This window comes from Penicillium canescens, assembly GCF_028828765.1.
Source record: "Penicillium canescens strain IBT 15451 chromosome Unknown utg000002l_segment0_segment0, whole genome shotgun sequence".
NCBI lineage: Eukaryota > Fungi > Ascomycota > Eurotiomycetes > Eurotiales > Aspergillaceae > Penicillium > Penicillium canescens.
This window is the reverse complement of record NW_026703964.1, coordinates 155151-175291: the sequence shown is the minus strand read 5'-3', so window position 1 is coordinate 175291 and position 20141 is coordinate 155151. Positions and strand designations below refer to the sequence as shown.

Genomic DNA, 20141 nt, shown 5'->3' with positions numbered 1-20141 from the left:
TCTCAGCCCTACAAGGCTAAGTGGGGACTAAGCTTCAACCTCCACTTTGGATTTTTTTCGTGTCAGCCTAGAATGCTTTTTACGCATATGGTGTGGCATATGCTGGTGTAGATATTTACATCTATAAGCATTTTGCTGTTTTCGTTTTCTCCTGTTTTCCTGTTTTCCTGTCTCTTTGTCTCTCGGGATTTTCTGTCTCGTTTCCCCTGGTGTGCTAAGCTTTCCAGGGTATCTCGGCAAAGTAAACAGGTTTAGCAACTATTGACGCATGTGGACCCAGGTCCCGCAAGTTCTTTCAACCCAGAGGCGGACTGGCTAACTAGGCCGACGCAGATATTAGGTCCAAAGTCTTCCTTGTCCATATTCAATTTCCATATCCAAGTTCAAAGTCTTGTATGTAATCTCCATTATGGCTGTAGAATGAGATCTTGATCATAAAAATGTGCATGTCTGTACACATTTATCCTACGTCAAATGCACGTGGCCTGTGCATGGCATATATCCACTCAACGGGAGAGCAATAAATCCTCTTCTACCACGGAGACACGGACTTTAATGCCCCAGCCGTCTCGTCCACCAATCCAGTTCTTTCGCTTCCCAACCTTTTCGATTCTCTGCACGTCATGCTCAAGCTCCTGTTTGAGGTGAGTCGGATCGTACGCGACTTTTTGAATTGAAATCGTCAAGTCTAGGCCATCTTTCTTCCCCTTCTTTCCTAAACCGGTGACCCATTGTGCCGAGGGGACGATCCGCGGCTTGGAGGTGTCGATAGACCCGGTTGGGTACAGCTGACTCAAGACCAGGCCAAGTTTCCCGAGATAGCGGGTCCACCAGACTTCTTCGGGGGTCAAAATCCCCTGGAGATGGGTCTTTAGATCAACGTCTCGGGGTGGTAGTTCTCCACCATATCGCTCCTGGAGCATTAATGCCAAGAGGGCACGGTGTGCATGTGGAATGCCATGGGTAGAAGCCAGGAACCCCGTACTAGTGCTGTAAAGCGCGGCACTAGAGGACAATTCTTTAGACATGGTGGCGTGAACGTAGAGGGCATTGGCGAAGGCCTGTATGAGGTGGAGACTGATGGAAGAAGGGAACGATCGGGTGTCGGACGGTCGAGGAAGGGCGGCCAACAACAAAGCCGCGAGAGCCTGAGCCGAAGACGGGGCATAACGGGCAGTGGCAACCTCTAGGGGATCCTGTTGGCGCACGACTGGGAGCATCTCACGGAAGAGCACACCTTCCCGCACTCCGCCCTGGCAGAAATGAGCTTCCTTGATTCCATACGGCAGGGACTCGGCCAGTGTGTTCACTAAAAAGGCAACAGACGGGACTTGTTTCCGTCTCCGATCAGAAACCCGGAAGATATCATGTGCCGTGCGAGCTACTTCCTTGAGAGCTTCGGTGTCCTCGAAGTCTTTCTTGGGCGCGGAATAGCCATTGATGATCGAAATCGGATAATTTCGGCCCTTGGTCTGGTGCAGATACAGCAGGAGATAGCCCCATCCCCGGAACCCTCCACCTGACAGATAAAGGGGAAATCCCCCTTGTTCGCGTGCCTTTTTCACGAGGTGCTCGGGAACCTCAATGGTCTCAAAGGCAGCGCGAAAGTTGTCTGCCATTTCACGGCGGAACTGCTCCCGGGCCTTGTGAGCCTCCTCTTTGCTTTTGCCCCGTTTCAGATCGGCCAGTTTCTGGGTCAATGCGGCTGCTCCATATGGAAAGCTGACCGATCCCTGTGGGCTCATTTGGACGTTGCCTGCATGCGAAGCGATCCAGGTCATCTGCATGCTGCCACCTCCTAAATCTAGCGCCAGGCCCTCCACATCGGAGAAGCTACTGGAGATTCCCCAAGCTCCAATGACTCCTTCCTCTTCCTTGCGTAATGCTTCCACCGAAATCCCAGTCTTATGGCGGATCGCATCAATAAACACAGAGGCATTGATGGCGGTGCGAGTCGCTTCTGTTGCAATGATTCGGATGTTTTGAGTGGGAACGCCAAGTTCCACACAGACAATCTGGAAGCGAACTATAGCGCTGACAATTCGGTCGATGACATGCTGTGGGATGGGAATTCTGGAGCCTGACTCGGGGTCGATTTGAGCTTCATAAAGGGAGATATTTACTCGATGGAAGTGTACAGTAGGAATGACCCGGGTACTGGGAGGTGAAAGGTCTGAAATCGAGCAACGGATGCCATTGCTGCCAGAGTTAGTGGGTGGTCAATGGAGGGGCAAGGAGTGGTCTCAAATGCCTACCTGCCCAGATCGACCACGGCATGACGATATACATTCTGCCCAGGATCGGATACCTCAGTCATAGCTGGAATATGCTCACCTCCTCCCATGATGTTGCAAAGAGAATGGATGCTACACGAGAAATGCCTGACATCATAGGCGATCGTCCTCCATTCTGCCTAATAAATTCGTTCCGCCTTCGCTGTCTACATTTCGCACGCCTCTACGAATTCGGTCCTTCGAGACATTTACGCTATATAGTTCGCTATTCATATCTACTTCAATTATAGTTCTATACTTCTCAGGTGCCTTCGCTAACCACAGGAAGTCTACGTGTAGTTAGACACTGTGCTTAAGGGTCACCCTAGCATTAAAAATCAAACCTGTTCAAAAACAGCCAAAGAAAGGAATGGACTTAAAGAAGGTCTGAACTCGGCCATTTTGATGGGATAAAGTATCTTCGGAAACGGTACATGGGCGACATCTGTAGATATCGTTGAGATCTTGGAAGAATATTGATTGATATTGACCTCCATACTCAACGCGATTGCTATTTAGTTACGAGATGTCTGATTGATGTGATCTCAAACTTGGGCTATGCGCCTATTATCTCAATTCTACGCAAAGACGCGTCCGTCGAGAATATCTGCTCGGGTGCCCAAATGGAACAGTGGGATATGCTCCTTAGGTGCTGGGACCGTGACTGTCTGGCCACCAGCATAGGTTTCATTGGACCACCAATAAGTCCATGGTTTCGACGCATTGTCCGCCGTTTGTGGCAGGTATACCGACCATTCTGTCACATTTGGTGTCGTGATGGGACTCACCAGCAGTCGTGGGCCAAACATGTACTGCTGTGTGGTGACATTGGCGTTTGTCTGTGTCCACCCAGCAACATGGCTATCTGATTTCTCAAAGTCCATATACAATGGGCGCATAATCATCCGACCGGTCTGGTGGAGTTGGGCAAAGATGGCGCGGAGGTAGGCGGACAGCTGGTATCGGAGGTGGATATATGAGACAATAATAGGAGTGTTCTCAGCACCGTATGACCATGGTTCGTTTGCACAGGTGTATGCGTCCTGGAATTCGCACTGTCGTGAGCCGTGCGTTCTCATAAAAGGAAGGAAGGTAGTCCACTGCAGCCATCGGATGTATAGCTCCCTATATTCTGGGGTGTCGATGCTAGAAAACTCAGCAACAGCCAACGGCGAGAAAGAAGAAATACATACTTTGCGGACCAAGGGACTGTCGGATCTTCCTGGAAACCACCTGCGTCCAGTGTCCACCAACCCCAACCGGTCGCTGCAGCAGACAATCCGCTGGCAACCTGTGCGCCCAGAGTCTCCCACACGGCTGTCGTGTCACCAGACCAAATCATACTGCAGAATCGCTGAGACCCAATGTATCCAGATCGACTCAAGGACAGATAGTCACATGGTGACCCGATGTCCGTCTTGGTCGAGTTTCGGAATCCCTCCTCGATTGCCTGCTGGTGGGCCCAAGGGTAGAGCTTTCCCACACTGCTCTGTGTACCGGCCGCATACAAAACATCCGGCATCGGGAAGGGAAGAGACTGGATATAGTCACTCTGGCCATTGTTTTCGTATGCCTCACCAAGTGAGCCACCATCCGCCTGATCAATCCAAAAGTTCTTGATACCCTTGTCAAAATAGTTCTTTTTCAAGGTGTTCCACAAGAATCGGCGTGCGCCAGGGTTGGTAGAGTCATAGTTGCGAATGTAGGACCCATTCCAGGAATCCGTCGTACCAGGACCGGACCGAGTCGCCGACAAAAACCCTTGCGCCATCATTTCTAGATAGTTCACGCTGTCGTCTGCCACACTGGGCCAAAGAGAGGCCATCATTTCGGCATTGGTCAGCTCTTTTACTTGTCGTGCCATCTCGGCTACATCGGGCCAGAGGTTTGGGTCAAGACCCCAGTCTCCTTGATGGGCCCAGGATTGGTAGTCGATGACAATCATAGACACCGGGATCTGGTGGTCATGAAACTGTTGAGCTAGCAAGACCACTTCGCTTTGGTTTTCATATCGAAGCTTGGATTGGAGATAACCGAGCGACCAGTCGGGCGGAGTGGGTGCTCGGCCGGTGAGTGCAGACAGACGTTGCTGGAGTGTGTCGTAGTCACTGGGATCAGATGCGACAATCACATAGTCGACAACCGATGCGGCATCTGCAGTAAATCTGTTGCGCAAGGGACCAAATTCCATACGACCGGTGGAGGCCATATTCCAAATGAATCCGTATCCTTTATTGCTCATGAACACCGGTGTGGGAATGTGGGTGTTGTAGTTGATCAGGTCGATTGTCAGCCCTTTCTTGTTGACAAGATGATCCTGCTGGGTGCCTGTGCCGTAAATCTGCTCATCCGGCGTCGTGCTGAAGGAGAACTCGGCAGCAAACTCACTTCCTGGACCGGTCCAGGAATAGTACCGCGGATTGAGTGATTTGAGTGGCGCATACTCATTGGTAAGGAGAGTTTCCGAGCCATCGGCCTCGACTCGATAGAAGGCAAGTCGGTAGCCTCCCGGGTTACCGCCCCACCCAGAGGTGCGAACAACCATGTTGCCATTGCGCAGCTCCTCCGATCGGTTGCCGTTGAATGCCGTGTCGAAGGCCATTCCGTGTGCCTCTCCCTCCTCTGGTCCTTCGAGGGGAGGGTCATAGACAAACCCGACCTCTTGGCCCGTTGGCTGCCGGAATGGCCAAGCCCGCACTCGGAACCCATCATACCCAAAGGGCTGCACCAGGACAGTCTCGAAGCCATGCTGCATGCGAAATCCCTTGGAAGTCGGTTTATGGTAGTTGGATGACTGCCCTGGTGAGGCCACTGAGCTGGAAGCCCACATGGCACCGAGTGCAATCAGAGATAGCCGCATTTTCACCCACAAAGTATCAATGTAGGGATCGGTGTGCAAGTCCAATTTTCAGCACTATGACTTCCCTAGGCTTTTTAATCCATCCATTACTTATGTGGTATTTAGGCTGAACGTGCATGCTGTACCTCGAAAACACGTCACATTCCATGGGGGATCGACACATACAACTGCCATATTGACGGGTAATTGGCGTTGACAATGAAGGTCTCATAACGAGTCAACCTGCACAGACAGCAGGGATCGGAGGGGAATGACCCGAGCAGAGGCCGATCAGCATCAAACACACTTGTTTATCCGAGTAAATTGGTACATGGATCGGATTGCGCCGCGGAGTGGAGTTTAGGATGGGGAAGCTGAACAACCTCGGGTATTGAATGCGGAGTTTGACAGTTGTCCTGTAGAGCTCTTCGTCATAGCTATCGTGGGCTGTTGTTCTATGCGCTTGATGTGCAAAGTGGGTCAAGGAGCAAACAGGCCAATCCGGTCAAAGCCGTCTTTGTGAAAGGAAGACATCAAGACTCGTCGTCGCAGATATGTCAATGGATTATACAGCAGAGCTGAGGCCAGGGCATCGCGGCTTGACTTCTGTAGTTCTGTAGGGTCAGGACAGAAGGACACTTCTCGGCTGGAAGCAAGGGGGCCCGAATGTCGGCATTACCTTACGAATACTGCATGAACCCCGGTCTATAGATGTTCCGAATGCTACGGGTATATATTATATCCGAGGACCCCTTATGTAATTAGAAATTGCCCTAATAGCGAGAAATAGGGGTAATGAAATACAGAGTCTTTGATATCTCCAATTAGCCAGACAATATTCGGGATTTGACTCCGACTTGACGCCTTAGGTGTCAGTTTTGTCACGTGACAATCAGGTGTCCGTTGAACTTCTGTCCCCAAAGCTAATCTCTGCGTGATAGGGCGTTAGAAACATTAATGCTACTGATATGTATACTAGACATGCTCAGAGCTAGATTCTTTAATAACAAAAGTAATAGATATTTTGACATTCTTGCTTAAGCTCAATAGATATATATGTCTGCAGTATATCTAATTATAACTCTTCTAATACGCCACAATAATTGCCAGTTCTTTCAACTCTCCAGTGATTGGAAAGAATAATAGTCACCCGACATACATTCGGCTGATCTCTATTTCACTCCCAAATACATGTAATGTACACGCACGGAGTATATCCCATTCCCGTGACTTGACCACGCTAGCCCATCAGGTGAACTTATCTAATCAATCCGATCTGATAAGATGGAAACACTTGCATTCTTCATCTTTTTTGAGTAAAAACCAGGCCTCCAGGAAACATATATAGAAGATCTCATTTTCTTTTCTAGTTCTCTGCTTTCATATCCCCTTTATTAGCAATATTCGTCTGTCAACAAGGCCCATTCAGAGAATTTGCTGGCCCACATGGGCCCACATGATCGGTAGCGATTATCGGATCCCTGCCGGTGCTCCGCCTTCTCTCCTCAACCGTTTTCTCACTTCCCCCAGACCGGAGATCTGGGGACTCACCATGTTGCTCGGATGGCTGGTCCTTACACTCGCCCAGTTTGTCTGGGCTAACCAAGATGAGCGATGTGTGACGGCAGTCTTCTCGGCGTATAACTACATCAGCTTTGCCGGATTTCCCACAAAGGGCATGTGGGATACTCGATGTCGAAATCCCCTTGAAGTTACATCCATTTACGCCGCCACGGAAATTTATTGTGATGAAATAGAACGTGCGACAGGCCTGGCTCTGCTGGCTGTTGAGTGTCAGGAATTTGGCCACCAGGATCTTCTGCCAAGAGATGCAGTCGCCGAGAATTTGACCGATGATGCCATTCGAAATATGAGGAAAGTGGATTATCAAGAGCTATCTAGAGCTCAGCCCATGGACGCGCCCGTTGTTATCTCTCAATCCTACTTTGACTTGATGTTCAACACCATCGTGAGACAGACCCTCAGTACTTGGCGCTTTAGAGCTGACTATCTGTTAGAGCTCCTGGGAATCTGTGACTTGGTTACATCATGCCTTTAGGTGAGTCTGTCCAAGATGACAGTCATGAAGTGGACGCTGATCCGTCAGTTATGCCGGATACGCGTACTGGGGCGGTATACTCTCTCTCGGAATGGCATTTCGGTTATGTGATTGGAAATTTCACCGGCGACAACGTCAGACAGAACGTGCGATCGAAGCCAACGTATACCCGTTCCTGAGGACACTGGGAAATACGCCACTATTGGGAACAGTGCTTCATTGGCTCCACACTCATATCATGATTCCGGCGCCGCTAGCGACACGTGGTCGACACCTGTTAGGTTGCACATTCTCGACCAGAGCCGAAGCACTTGTAGTATTGGGATTCTGGGTTCTCAGTATTATTTTCAGCATAGTGGGTTACCACACGTTTGCTGGAAATATTTAGTAAGTTTCAAGGTCCACGATGCAAGAAGTGAAAGTGCTGACGGGCCAAAAGTTATCCAGATATCCCAAGCCAGATTTTGCGGTATTCTGCGGACCGTACAGGAATAATGTCGTTTGCAAACTTTCCCCTTTTGTGGCTCTTCGCTGGTCGAAATAACATCTTCTTATGGGCCACTGGGTGGAGCTTCGCATCCTTCAATATCTTTCATCGCCATGTGGCTCGAGTGGCTACCTTACAGGCAATAGTGCACTCTGTTCTCTATATAGTCATGTTCTTTCAAAGTGAGTATAGACGTGCTGCAATTGTGTGCTATAATGCTTACCATTCTTTCTAATGACAGCGGGAAAAGCCTGGAGGGGAATCACCAAGACCTACGTGTTGTGGGGTGTTTTGGTAGGGAACATTCTCCTGTTTTGAGACACAGTTCATGGGAGCTAACGTCAGATAAGGGCACCATTGTCATGATCATTCTGCTGATCACCTCATTGGATCGGATCCGTATCGCAACGTATGAATCATTTTTGATTGCTCATATCGTGCTCTCGATAATTACACTCGTGGGATGCTTTTAGTAAGTGCCTTCACTTCATTTGTCAATGTGCAATGTTCCCCTCCTAACAACCGTTAGTCATACGGTGATTTTTGAAGGGAATGAATACTGGAAATACCTATGGCCTTCGGTAATTATATGGGTGATTGATCGCTTGTTGCGAATCGTGCGGTTGTGTTACTGTAACATACATGTGAGCCTTTCACATAAAAGTCTGGTCAAGACCACTGCGACACGCATGACATATGACGAAGGAGCTGATGTGGTGCGTATGGAGGTCATTCCTGGAACGTCTTCGCTACACCCTTCACCAGGACAGTATTACTTCTTGTACCAGCCATTCAGGCTCACTGGTTGGGAAAGCCACCCTTTTACTATCGGAGCATGGTCTTATGAAACAGGAGACCAGTCCTCGCTTGCACCGACATCATTGGGTCAACTAGGAAAACCGCCCGATGTATCGCATCTGCCGCTTCTTTCAGGTTCATCCTCTGATCAAGATTCTCTTACTATCCTGCGGGATGCATCTCCCGCGGAAAAAGAACAGCAGATGCTCAAGTTGATATTCTGGGTTCGTCCTTACGACGGCTGGACTCGAAATTTGCGCCAGCAATGCCTAAGGTCCCCATCTACGAAGATAGAAGCCGGTATTCTCCTTGAAGGACCTTATGGTGACACATTCCCTATCTGGAGATATGAATCAGTGTTGATGATCGTCGGTGGAACGGGCATTGCCTCGGCTGTTCCTTACATTCAGGATCATCTCCGCCGCTCGGTTCAGGACTGGGAACGGGATTCCCAGAACGAGAAAACCCGAGTTCGAGACATTGAACTTGTTTGGACCGCGAGACAAACGGCGTTCATTCGAGATGTTTCTCGTCGAGAATTGAAATCTGCCTTTGACCGTGACGATTTTAGTGCCTCGTTTTACACGACTCGTGATTCTACGGCTTGCACCGAAAATTTGAACGAACCTGGAATTAACATTCAACCAGGGCGACCTCACCTGCAATCTCTGGTTATGAGCCGGGCTGCTGATGCATGCTCAGCTGGCTCCAGCCTCGCGATCCTCGTATGTGGCCCACCAGGAATGGCGGATGAAGCTCGCGCTGCGACACATCTCGCAATGCGACGAGGCTATCGATCCATTAAATTTGTGGAGGAGTCATTTACATGGTAGGCAAGGGGTCTCATGGGCGATTTCTGATGGGTATTCAACGACCACGCATATTTTCATGACTTGTATACATAGAACATGATCTGTTTTGTAACTTCAGCATATACGGAATAGAACATTTGTCAGGTGCTTTTGTCCTACGCGATTCCAAACTTGTTTCCCACCAAAAGTTTGTCCGTAGGATCGATCTTCGCAGGAGATGCGTTCTCATTCGAGCCTGATGATGCAGCTGAGGCCTGGGGATATTGGTGGCTTACAGGGGTGCTTATGCACGACGCAGGAGGGGCTTGCAGCCACCGCCACATATGAGTGACTATTGAAATCGTAATGTGACAAGCCCAACAATTCCAGCAAGTGCCTTAGCTCCGTACAGTAAAGTATATCCAGTCATTGAAGATTAACGCTATTCAAGGAATATAACGAGCCAAGAAATTAGGCAGTCGGTTCTTGTGCAAGGCAAACCCCGGATAATGGAGAAGTGATGAGCGTTATGATGGGTCATAAATGTCCATCAACTTGGGGAAGCTTGACGTCTCACATATAAAAAGCAAAAAAGGCAACTAGTGCAGGATCAACGGTTGAAGACCCCAATCTGTAAGCGCCAACCTCCAGTAGTTTTAACCGGTGTACCTTGCATTTTCACTCGCATCTGGGGAACATGCAGCCGACGCATAGTAGGGACCGTCGATCGGCAGGGGAAACCTTTACGTTCATGCAGCTTCAGCTATTTGACCCCTGCCAAGAAGCAATACTCTACGATGACCAGTGACCGTGTAACTTGGAGTTATCCACTCCCATGCATTGCAGTGAAGCCGGGATGTCTGTTTGAATTTCCGCGGGAGGACCCAGAGGTAGGATGGTACAGGGACAAAAACAAGCGATAGGGGAGAGCGAGAGCGAGACCTGACCACCAGAAAAGTTATAAAGGACAGAGATTCCCGGCTCAAATTGTCTTTCATCCACCATCACTTCGCTCTTCTACTTCAAAGCCTTTAAGCTCATCTCGTTTCATTAATTTCCAATCGCTCTTCGCGTTAACAAACAAACCTTTCAAAATGAAGTTCTTCATCCCCGCTGTTCTCCTCGCTGCCACTGCCATGGCTCTGCCATCCGCCAACAGCAACGTTTCTGACAACAAGGTGAAGGACGCCGTCAACAAGTGTGGAAACGATGCCCAGATGTCTTGCTGCAACAAGATCAACAAGAACGAGGGTGTTAGCCAGAACAACATCGGAGTCTTGTCCAACGTTCTCGGTGCCATTGGCAGCGACGGCCTCGGCATCGGCCAAGGCTGCACTCAGCTTGATATCCCCGTGTCTGGTAAGTGACATTGAAAGACGAGTTAGAGATTGAAGCTAACATGGGCATAGTTCTTGGTGCTGCCGGTCTGACCGACTTCCTCAAGAAGAACTGCCAGCAGAACATTGCTTGTTGCCAGGATACCAGCTCCGAGGCTGTAAGTGTTACCTCCAGTAGAGACGGAAAACAGACATACTAACTGCAGTAGCACCACAACCTCGTTGGCGTTGCTGCCCCCTGTGTCAGCTTCGGCAGCCTTCTGTAAATTCTCTGTTGTCAAACGGAGCCCTTTTCCGTCATGGAAATATCAACAAGAGCCACCATCCTTGTCAATTCTGGTGGTTTCTGCGGGGAGGGCTGATAGCAGACACGAGTACAAATATGTACACTCACAAGCCCTTGCAAGGGCCTTTGTTTTGCGATCTCATTAGACCAGTATCCAACTTGTGAGACTGTGGTCGAAGGTGGATCGAGCCATTCGTTTGTCTTCCATTTGTCGCCGGACTTTGGAATTCCTTTACTGTATTTATTCCTACTATTAATAGAAGGTCCTTGCTCTCATTTCCTTCCGTCAAGCCTTGTTGGAATTCTTGACCCTTCTAGAAATCAGCGTTGCTATCAACCAAACTAATCCACTACCTTCACGTCTGTAGTTGTCGGCTGCTCCTCAACACCCCACTCAATATGATTATATCCGTGAGCGACCAAGTAGTCCTTCCATTCTTGATCACCGTGATCCAAAATGGTATCGCTATCCTGCAGGACGAACCATGCCAAACACGCCCCAAGGACCGCAAAGCCGGAGCCGATTAAAAATACAGCTTGAGTACCATGGGTAGTATCATCACCCCAACTAGCCAGGATTGGCTTGAATACTTGCGTTCCAATTGCTGCGCCGGCCTTGCTCCAGGCGGCAGCAAGACCCACCCCATGTCCGCGAACTGCAGTTGGGAAGCTTTCACTTGCAGTGAGAACAATTGTGGCACCAGGGCCAACCTCTCCGAGGGTCAAAAAGATGCCATAAAGAACAATGAACAGCGGCAGCTTGGTTTGGATCGGACCTAGAGCACCCCCCAGGATAAATCCTAGGATGGCCTGGAGTCCGAAACCTAATGCCATGGTGCGGCGACGACCAATTTTGTCTGACAAAAGACCTCCAATAAATGCACCTGGAATATAAAAACAATTGATCACTGTTCCCCATGCCATGGTGAGGGCTAATGAAGATGTTGGATTAACCCGTCCGACGATGGTGGATGAGAAAAGACCAAAGGGATACGAGATGTAGTTGTATCTGACAAGGAATTAGATAAAATTCCAAATCATTCTCCCGGAGAACTTACATGAACCATGAACCGCAGACTCCGAGTAGGGATCGCCAGTATTTCTTCAATACCAACCAGTACGGAATTCGCTGCTTCTTCATAGAGCTCTTTCGATACGCCGAGCTCATGACCATCCGATATCTAAACCAAAAGATCGACAGCGGAGGAATGGCGCCCATGGCTAGAGAGATACGCCAAACCGTCTCGTAATGTCGCACCTGTTGGTGGAAACACAGCAAAAGAATCAAAGGGACAAGTGCACCAAAGGCAAACCCCAGAGAAGCGGACAAGTCGCCGATCATGGCAAAGATGAAACCTCTTCGCTTGCGGATACCTGGAGCTTCATCGGTCGCCTCTGCTGCACCAGCACCGGCCACAGGATACTCCCTATAACGCGTAAGTATAGATCTCTAAGTATCCCGAACTGATGACTGACCCTCCCGCACCAACCCCAGCAATCCCGCGAGCAATGATCAGCATCCAAAACATGCCATTCTCATTGACACCACTGGCGCCTGCGCTGAGGGCAATTCCCAAGACCAAAATGACAGTGGTAAGGACTGCGCCTGTTTTCCGACCTAACTTATCCGAGATGTATCCAAACGAAAGCATACCAATAATCATGCCAACCATGAACGCATTAGACAGTCGAGCGGCAACTGCAGTGGTTAGAGACTCGGGGTATATGACCCCCATGAGCAATTCCAAGTTGCCGATGATCGAGGCGTTAAAGCCATCCGAACCAATAGCCAAACCACTGAAAATCACCATGAACACCATGGAAACACGGGAGTAACCCCGATCACCGTTGGCCACATCAGGGGCTTCTGGATTGGCAGATACAATGCCCTGGGGCTCTTTTTTCTCTTCCATCTCTGACATGGTGATTGACGTCTCCGTAGGCTCGAGTAGTATTGCCCCCGTTTCTGTCAAAACAGGGGAACGGGTAGGGATCGGCCATTATATAGGAGATAGTGCAGTGCCAATCCCTTCACAGTTTGATCGCACCAATCTGCGGGGTTTGAACGAAGCTAACGATGTAGTTGACGCTAAAGAGCGGCAAGGAGGGAATGAAGGAAGGCCCACGCGAGAGAGAGGGGAACTCGGAAAATACAGTCGAAGATAAAGTCGAAGATAAAGTCGAAGATAAAAGTCCAAGGAATAGGATTGGATCATTTCCCTCTTCACCATCACCATGTCTAAACTAGCATGGCAGCAGCCAAAGCGTGGATTTTCGAGTGTCTATGTGGTCGCCGCCCTGGGCTTATTGGTGACGGGTTATTGTTATGGACGTCATCAAATCCCACGGTCGCTAACGAGCTCACCCAACCTTCAACAATGCGCAATTGATAACTTGCTTGGGACTGGTCTTCCTTTTATGAATGCTTCTCCTATTACGCTCGCAGATTTCGAGGAGCGTCGGGACCGCCTGGCCAATGCTCTGGTGGCCGAAGATGCCGACGCTTTTGTCGTGGAACCGGGCTATACGTTCAAATACTATGGCAACGTGAGCCAGCCGGAATGGGAGGTTTGGGAGGTAATACACACCCCGTATCTATCCGAATGCAGGCACTGATATATCTACAGCCCGAAGAACGCCCATTTTTGATGGTGGTTCGTCCCCAAGAGGATGAGACAGGCACCGTCAGGGCCAACACCACCTTCCTCTGTCCATCATTTGAAGCAGAACGAGCTCGCCTCCTTGGAATGCCTTTCAGTGATTCTATTCAAATAGTTCCGTGGGAAGAACATTGGAACCCGTATAGAACCCTTCAGCAAGCCAACGTGTTCTCTGGTCTTCAACGACCCCCACGGTTGATGGTTGACGAAGAGATGCGGGACTTTATACAACGCGGGCTCGCTACTGTCGGCTTCGATGTGGTTGGCCTCAAAGGTAAAGTCGAGGAAGTGAGACAGATCAAGAGCGACAAGGAAGTCGACATCCTGCGCGCAGTCAACACAGGCACCGTGGAGGCGGTGCGGCAGATCAGGAAATGTAACATGCTGCAACGCCCTCTTTCAAACCAATGCTAACCCGTCTCGAAAGGCCTCTATCCTGGTCTCACCGAGACTGAAATTGCCGTCGCCCTTGATAATGCTTTGCGGGCCGCAGGGTTGGAACCCTTCTTCGATATTGTGCTCTTTGGTCTGATCCATCTAGCAAAGTTTGCCTCACAACTTGATGCTGACCAACGCTAGACGAGAATGCCTCGAACCCCCATGGAGGAACAAATGGAACCAAAGTTCTAGAGTCTGAGACATTTGTATTAATCGATGTTGGGTTTGTACTTCCTGAACAGCCCCACGATTCCGACTGGGAGAGCTGACAACGCCAAAGGGCTCATTTATATGGCTACTCGTCGGATATTTGCCGCACCTTCTTCCCACCATTTCTCGAAAAGCCATCAAAGGGAGACACGTTGTCGCCTCGGATGTTAGAAAAGCTCAAAGTACGTTACATTACGCCCGAACTAACCAATTCTCATTGACGCTTTGTAGGTCTGGGATATTGTCTTCAAAGCCCAAACACAATCTATTCACCAGATGCGGGAAAACTCGACAGCATCGAGTGTGGATATCGCTGCTCGTGAGGTCATCACTGATGCAGGCTACGGTGAAACTTTCACACATCGCGTGGGACATGGAATCGGAATCAAAGGTCAGTAGATGGTCACTGTTTTTCGAGTACCAAAGCTAAGCCAAGTATGTATACAGCCCATGAAAGCCCATATCTGAACCAAGGCAACCTGGACAGCCTGCTCAAAACCGGCATGACCTTCACTTCCGAGCCAGGTATCTATCTGGTCGACAAGTTTGGTGTTAGACATGAGGATGTGTTCCTAGTCCAAGGAGATGGAGAACCTGAGCTTTTGACAGGGTCGCGTGCTATCGGACCTTGGAACCCATGATGGCCGCAGAACGGAATCCCACTGACCTGGGACATCTGCTATTTTCCCCTGAACCGGGAAACTGTCACCGGAATAAAATTCACCTATCGTAGCTTGCGGCATGCAAAATTGCAAAAGCAATCAAATTTCTGCTAGTCTAAGAAGCGTAGCATAAGTCACGCCAGATCTCAATCACTTTACTTCTAACCGAATTGCATCGTATTGCACATAGACAGTGGCCGGAAGAATTGCAGTCTCCTTGTCTGTCGCATTAAAGGGCAGGTGAAGCCGCAGAACATTGTCTCCGACACGAAGCCAATCTGCAGGAAATTCCATTTTTGATCCAACCTGATAGCAGCTCACCGCGGACCGCACTATACAGCTGCTTGATTGGTTGAACCCAATGACGAATGTGAGGGGGTTTGACTGGTCATTGAAATAGCTTTCGAGCGATAGATTGTTGTATTGCTCAGCATGGTTGTACACATCGGTGTTACCCGATGCAGTCTTTGCACCCGCTAGTTGAAGCGTCAATGTTGCAGTATTCACATTTCGCAATTGCTTCGAGGTGAGTGCAAAATGAATATTCCAGTCATTGGTTGTGTCGTACTCAACGTGAGAGTCACTCGCCGTCGGCCCGAAGACTGACCAGTGGACAGTGCTCAAGTCAGTGGCCGGATCACTAGTGCCGATCGTGTAGTTGACACCATTCGGGAAGTCAGCACGCCAGTCATAAGAACCCCAGTAAATGAGATATTCAGGTGGATGGAGCGGATGAGTTGGATCTCTGGCATTGCCACGTCGGAACTCCCCAGATGACTTGTCTGGAGTACCGATTCGCCAAATCTCTGTCCCCGCCGACTCCTGCTTCCATTCCTTGTGCACTGCCGTCTGCTTGCTTGCACGTACAGTGATTCCGTCCAGAACGAAATCACCAAAGATACCCTCTGCGTAGACAGTGAGTCGATATTTCCCTTCCTTAACGCGATCAATGCTGAAGGTGCCATCCGCGTTCACGTCTGTCCAGTATTGATAGGAGCTCGGGACCACGCTGTTGTCTTGGAAATATTGTCCATCGACCGTGAGAATCGCGATCGGGCGAACGGCGCCCTGAGGAAGCGTGACGGTTCCTTTGACACTCCCACGCTGGCTAGAAGGAGCATACCCAATGACGTGCTTAGCAATGGAGTCATAAAATGCAGCATTCCAGTGAGGATTTGCCAGTTGTTCTGCCTCTGATCGCAACTCTTCAAGCGATGCCGACCCCCTGCCACCATTGAACAGATAAAACTGAGGTCCAAATGTTCGATCAAATCCATCTGTGATGTTAGGTGTGCCCTCGCCGTGATGGTTTGACACGATATAATTGTAGACTATCCCATCGACTGTTAGGTCGGAGTGAAGTGGGCCCTAAGACAAATTAGTATCTCTTTTTCACGGCCAGAGTTATGACTTACGCCGTAGTAGGTATCCTGAAAAGAAATCGTCAGAAAACTTGTATTAAAACTTGGGTTGAGCGGGGCGGGACTCACTTTGGTATTCATCACCAGCCAGGCTCCATACGTTGCACCGTCTGACGTGCTTCCATCGGCATAGAGACCATGAACACTGTTGTTCCTCCATTCTAAAAATCGACCCTGGTTAACATATGATAAGAGTGAGCAGAAAGAAGCAGCCATACGATTTGAGAACGTGTATTTGGTAAAATAGTCAGAAAATTGAGTGACGTAAGGATCGCTCGGTGTGTTGTTGAATGTCCATGTCGCATCTTGAACAACGATTTGCTTTGCAATGGCGTCTTTGCTTGGCAGAGGTGCAGTTTGAACATCGCTGGATGTAAGATGGGTCCAGAGATCAGAATTGGGGCGGAACAAGGTTCGGAACTCCTGTAGATTGCGTAGGAAGGGGGTAGTTTTGTTGTTGTATGTCAGTCGACTGAACATATGCAGCCCAGTTTCGCCGTCACGCAGGAACCAATATTGTTGGAATTGCTGGCCCGTGGGTGTGTAAGTGTCGGTCAGAATCATCCCCCCGTACTTGGTGCCCGTTGAGTCTATGCCCTGGACTACTTCCATGCTCGGGGTCGTGGCCCCAGCAGTGTAAAAGCCCGAAGGAATACAGTAACAATCCAGATAAGGGCCTATTCCTGTGGATCCAGACTGGGGACCCAGCAAGTCTTGGCCATCAAGAGAGAGATCGACGATCTGACCAGCGCTCTTCTTTAGAACGGCTGTAAGACGATCATTGCCGAGTGTGATGTAGGTTTGGTTTTCCGCAACGTGTAGTGCTGCGGCTGTGGCAGCCCACGCTGAGAGAACGGTCACCACCGAGGTCCGCATATTGAATCTACGAATTGCGGCGTTTAAACCAGCAAATTCAACATGGTGAGCGGCGAGATAATAAAGCAAGGAACAAGCAATACCGGGTATCAATGGCCCGAAATAGCGGGTTTCCTGAGGTCAATTCCATGTTTGCGTTTGCACGCGGACATCAAAATCCGCCAATAGCTGGGGAATCCAAAAACTCGATTCTAAGGAAGCGAAGAAAGCTTCTACTAATCTTGGGTGCGGGGTTGACGGAGAAATTTCTCGGACGCTGCTCGCCCGCCTTAACGTTAGTTGTTAAAGACTAAGGATCTGACCGGAGAGGATTCCCCCGAGCTCGAACATAAAGACTTCGGGGAAAGAAGAGAAGCCAGTCAGGGGTGAAGAAGGCATGTGACCTTGTTGTCACGATTTGTCCTGTATCCACCCAATTGGAGATGTAAATGACTCTGTATTTCCATTACCCCTATTTCTCACTATTTATGGGTCCATTCTAGTTACATAAGCTATGCCGACGGATCATCTATCGACCGGTTTCATGCAGTATTCGCAAGGTAATCGCGACACTTGCTGGCCTAGATTCCCAGGCCTCAAAATCCCGTGATTAGTTAGTTAGGTTGGTTAACGTTAGTTACAAGATAAGTTAACTAGATCAAACTGCCGACCTCACTTCCGAAAGACGTTCCGAATGTCCTCGAGTACTGCAGATCCCATGGAGCTATTCCGTCGACACGTACATTGAAAGGCGTTTCACTGCCAGATGACATCCCGGCCTCATCCCACATGACCGTTTCATTAATACCCCCGTGGGGACGGGAATATCGAATATTTGGCGATGTTTCCGGACCTCATCCCGAACAGCCTCCGGGTCAAGGTCCGAAGTGCTTACCTCGGGATTTTGTTCTGCATCGGCAATATTAACGCGGAATTGAGTCGTGTCAGTACAGATGAAGTGGTCCCTGTCGGCAGCTGCGCCAATGAACAGCAACCTTTTTGTGAAACGCATCCAAGTGCGGGCGTCAGTCCGTTGTACAGTTCCCACACCCAGCCGACTTCCCCATGGGGTATCAGGGAGGTGTAGCTGGACTTAAAGATGGCCGCCTTTCCTCCCTTTGCACCGCCTTGCTAACAACGCTTTTTCATCTATGAAAAGTTGTCAATCAGGACGGCAACCAACCACTGAGTGCACCCGCGGGGGTTGTTGATTATTCAACCTCTGATCTCCTTGGCCGCGACAGAGCGCCCTCTACCCCAAAATGACAGCAGACGTTGCAGACCGCGTTGCTCCCGAAAGCACTGGGCCAAATTACGATATGAAGACCCTTGGATCTAGAAGCCCAGTTCACTTGGAAAATGTCGGATCAACTTCCGTAGATCACCAGGCCCTAGACGAAAGGATCTGGGAGAATGACTCTCCTCAAAACCCCCGCAACTGGTCCAATTCGAAGAAAAATGCACAGATCCTAATGGTGGCTTTTCATTCAATGATGGGAACATTCATGGCCGCCGGGATCATACCCGCCTATGACACTTTCGCGGAAAAGTATGGTGTCACCGTCCCCGATGCCAGCTATCTGACATCGTTCCAGGTATGTGTTGTCCTGGTCCACCTAAGTGTGGCGCGTTCGCTTACCAAGGAGATACAATCATGTAGATCCTGCTTCTCGGCCTATCGCCTTTGATTTGGAACCCAATCACCGCTGTCTACGGCCGATACCCAGTGACTCTGCTCTCAGCTTTTGGAAGTATGGTTTGCAATATTGGCGGGGCGCGATGCACATCATATGGTGCACAGATGGCCACTCGGGTTATCACAGCGTTCTTGATCTCTCCTCCCATCGGAAACGGGAGTGGTGTCATAACAGAACTTTGTGAACCAGAGCATCGAGGCAAGAAGTTAGGCTGGTGGACCCTAATGACAACAATAGGTACACCAGCGGGTCCGTTTTTCATGGGATTCGTCATCAAACATATCGGGGTTCAGTGGATCTTTTGGATCTTTGCCATTATCAACTTGTGCCAGTTTTTATTCTACCTTGCTTTCGGCGATGAAACAATTTACAATCCAGAGAACGAGCTCAAGACAACTGGGTTTTGGAGTAAGATGGTTCCAAGAAAGATCAACTCTCGTTCTATAAAGCTCCAGGACATTATCGAACCGTTTTCTCTTGCTCGATATCCGCGCATCTCTATCGCCGCATGTGCTCATGCAATTACCTTCTGCTACGCAAACATTGCTTTGATTGTTGAAATGCCTATTGCGTTCGGTGAGAAGTTTCACTTCGACGCCCAACAAATCGGGCTTCAGTTCATTGCTATCATTATTGGTTGTGTGCTAGGTGAACAAGTCAGTGGGCCAATGTGTGACTGGTTGCTTGGCCGTGTTCGCAGGAACAGAGGGAGCTCATGCCCGGCTGATCGCCTCTGGCTCTCTTACATTGCTTTTGGTACAATATTCGCTGGTCTGCTAACCTGGGGCTTTCAATTACAGCATGCGACAACTTGGAATGTCACTCCTTGTATCGGTGCCGCAATTGCGAGCTTTGGTAACCAGATGCAGACCACTATTCTCACAACCTTCGCCGTCGAAAGCAAGAAGGAACGTGCCAGCCAGGTTGGAGTTTTTGTCAATGTGTGCCGACAAATCTATGGATTTGTAAGATGCTACCAATATCAAGATTGTTCACGGACGTTACTAACTGTTTTTCAACCAGCTTGGACCCTTTTATTTCCCGGATATGTTCACCACCCTGGGGCTGGGTGGGGCTTCGGGTGTGATGGTCGCAATTATCGGTGGATGTGCCTTGTTTCCAGTCATTGCAGTTCAATTTGTCGCCACTCGTGCGGACAAGCATTAAGATCTAGAGGAAACTGCTGCGTTACGCTGTTCTAGTGGCACCGCCATCCATTTATGTCTGGCCAATGAATTTCTAGTTCTATCAACACCATGGCACGACACGAACAAAAAAATGTACATATTCCTACCTACCCCAAAAGAATATGTGATAAACTTGGGCGT

At 49.4% G+C, this 20141-nt stretch overlaps 8 protein-coding genes across 8 annotated transcripts; 4 read left to right on the top strand and 4 right to left on the bottom strand.

Moving 5' to 3' along the window:
• Positions 1–370: 370 nt before the first annotated feature.
• Positions 371–2365, bottom strand: N7446_001237 (putative transcription regulator (RTG2)). The gene is made up of 2 exons (XM_058509986.1): positions 2256–2365; positions 371–2199 (listed from the first exon to the last, which is right to left on the bottom strand). Exons 1-2 carry the CDS (start codon positions 2342–2344, stop codon positions 507–509), a joined length of 1782 nt encoding a protein of 593 aa, XP_058375522.1. The 5' UTR covers positions 2345–2365; the 3' UTR covers positions 371–506.
• Positions 2366–2851: 486 nt separating this feature from the next.
• Positions 2852–5133, bottom strand: N7446_001236 (uncharacterized protein; the record flags this gene model as incomplete). Its single annotated transcript, XM_058509985.1, has 2 exons — positions 2852–3419; positions 3467–5133. The coding sequence occupies 2 exons, from the start codon at positions 5131–5133 to the stop codon at positions 2852–2854; spliced, it is 2235 nt and encodes a 744-aa protein (XP_058375521.1).
• Positions 5134–6568: 1435 nt separating this feature from the next.
• Positions 6569–9289, top strand: N7446_001235 (ferric reductase family protein; the record flags this gene model as incomplete). Its single annotated transcript, XM_058509984.1, has 7 exons — positions 6569–7081; positions 7131–7171; positions 7220–7558; positions 7611–7840; positions 7900–7952; positions 8009–8130; positions 8188–9289. The coding sequence occupies 7 exons, from the start codon at positions 6569–6571 to the stop codon at positions 9287–9289; spliced, it is 2400 nt and encodes a 799-aa protein (XP_058375520.1).
• Positions 9290–10272: 983 nt separating this feature from the next.
• N7446_001234 (hydrophobin family protein) lies at positions 10273–10872 on the top strand. Its single transcript, XM_058509983.1, has 3 exons — positions 10273–10606; positions 10657–10742; positions 10794–10872. The coding sequence occupies exons 1-3, from the start codon at positions 10342–10344 to the stop codon at positions 10848–10850; spliced, it is 408 nt and encodes a 135-aa protein (XP_058375519.1). The 5' UTR covers positions 10273–10341; the 3' UTR covers positions 10851–10872.
• Positions 10873–11212: 340 nt separating this feature from the next.
• N7446_001233 (uncharacterized protein) lies at positions 11213–12792 on the bottom strand (the record flags this gene model as incomplete). Its single annotated transcript, XM_058509982.1, has 3 exons — positions 11213–11879; positions 11929–12297; positions 12347–12792. 3 exons carry the CDS (start codon positions 12790–12792, stop codon positions 11213–11215), a joined length of 1482 nt encoding a protein of 493 aa, XP_058375518.1.
• A 313-nt stretch (positions 12793–13105) lies between these two features.
• On the top strand, positions 13106–14819 carry N7446_001232 (uncharacterized protein; the record flags this gene model as incomplete). Its single annotated transcript, XM_058509981.1, has 7 exons — positions 13106–13447; positions 13498–13906; positions 13958–14056; positions 14110–14191; positions 14249–14360; positions 14410–14569; positions 14626–14819. The coding sequence occupies 7 exons, from the start codon at positions 13106–13108 to the stop codon at positions 14817–14819; spliced, it is 1398 nt and encodes a 465-aa protein (XP_058375517.1).
• Positions 14820–14990: 171 nt separating this feature from the next.
• Positions 14991–17137, bottom strand: rglB (polysaccharide lyase family 4 protein; the record flags this gene model as incomplete). Its single annotated transcript, XM_058509980.1, has 4 exons — positions 14991–16208; positions 16256–16270; positions 16331–16422; positions 16480–17137. The coding sequence occupies 4 exons, from the start codon at positions 17135–17137 to the stop codon at positions 14991–14993; spliced, it is 1983 nt and encodes a 660-aa protein (XP_058375516.1).
• A 1241-nt stretch (positions 17138–18378) lies between these two features.
• Positions 18379–19980, top strand: N7446_001230 (uncharacterized protein; the record flags this gene model as incomplete). The annotated part of the gene is made up of 3 exons (XM_058509979.1): positions 18379–18711; positions 18777–19778; positions 19837–19980. 3 exons carry the CDS (start codon positions 18379–18381, stop codon positions 19978–19980), a joined length of 1479 nt encoding a protein of 492 aa, XP_058375515.1.
• Positions 19981–20141: the final 161 nt, after the last annotated feature.

What these genes read in the sequence shown, in the direction of transcription:
- N7446_001237 (XM_058509986.1), bottom strand. Translation starts at nt 2,344, where the DNA reads ATGGGAGGAGGTGAGCATATTCCAGCTATGACTGAGGTATCCGATCCT. An exon ending in GCCGTGGTCGATCTGGGCAG is followed by an intron (nt 2,200 to 2,255) that starts GTAGGCATTTGA and finishes TAACTCTGGCAG; the next exon opens with CAATGGCATCCGTTGCTCGA.
- N7446_001234 (XM_058509983.1), top strand. Translation starts at nt 10,342, where the DNA reads ATGAAGTTCTTCATCCCCGCTGTTCTCCTCGCTGCCACTGCCATGGCT. An exon ending in GCTTGATATCCCCGTGTCTG is followed by an intron (nt 10,607 to 10,656) that starts GTAAGTGACATT and finishes ACATGGGCATAG; the next exon opens with TTCTTGGTGCTGCCGGTCTG. An exon ending in AGGATACCAGCTCCGAGGCT is followed by an intron (nt 10,743 to 10,793) that starts GTAAGTGTTACC and finishes TAACTGCAGTAG; the next exon opens with CACCACAACCTCGTTGGCGT.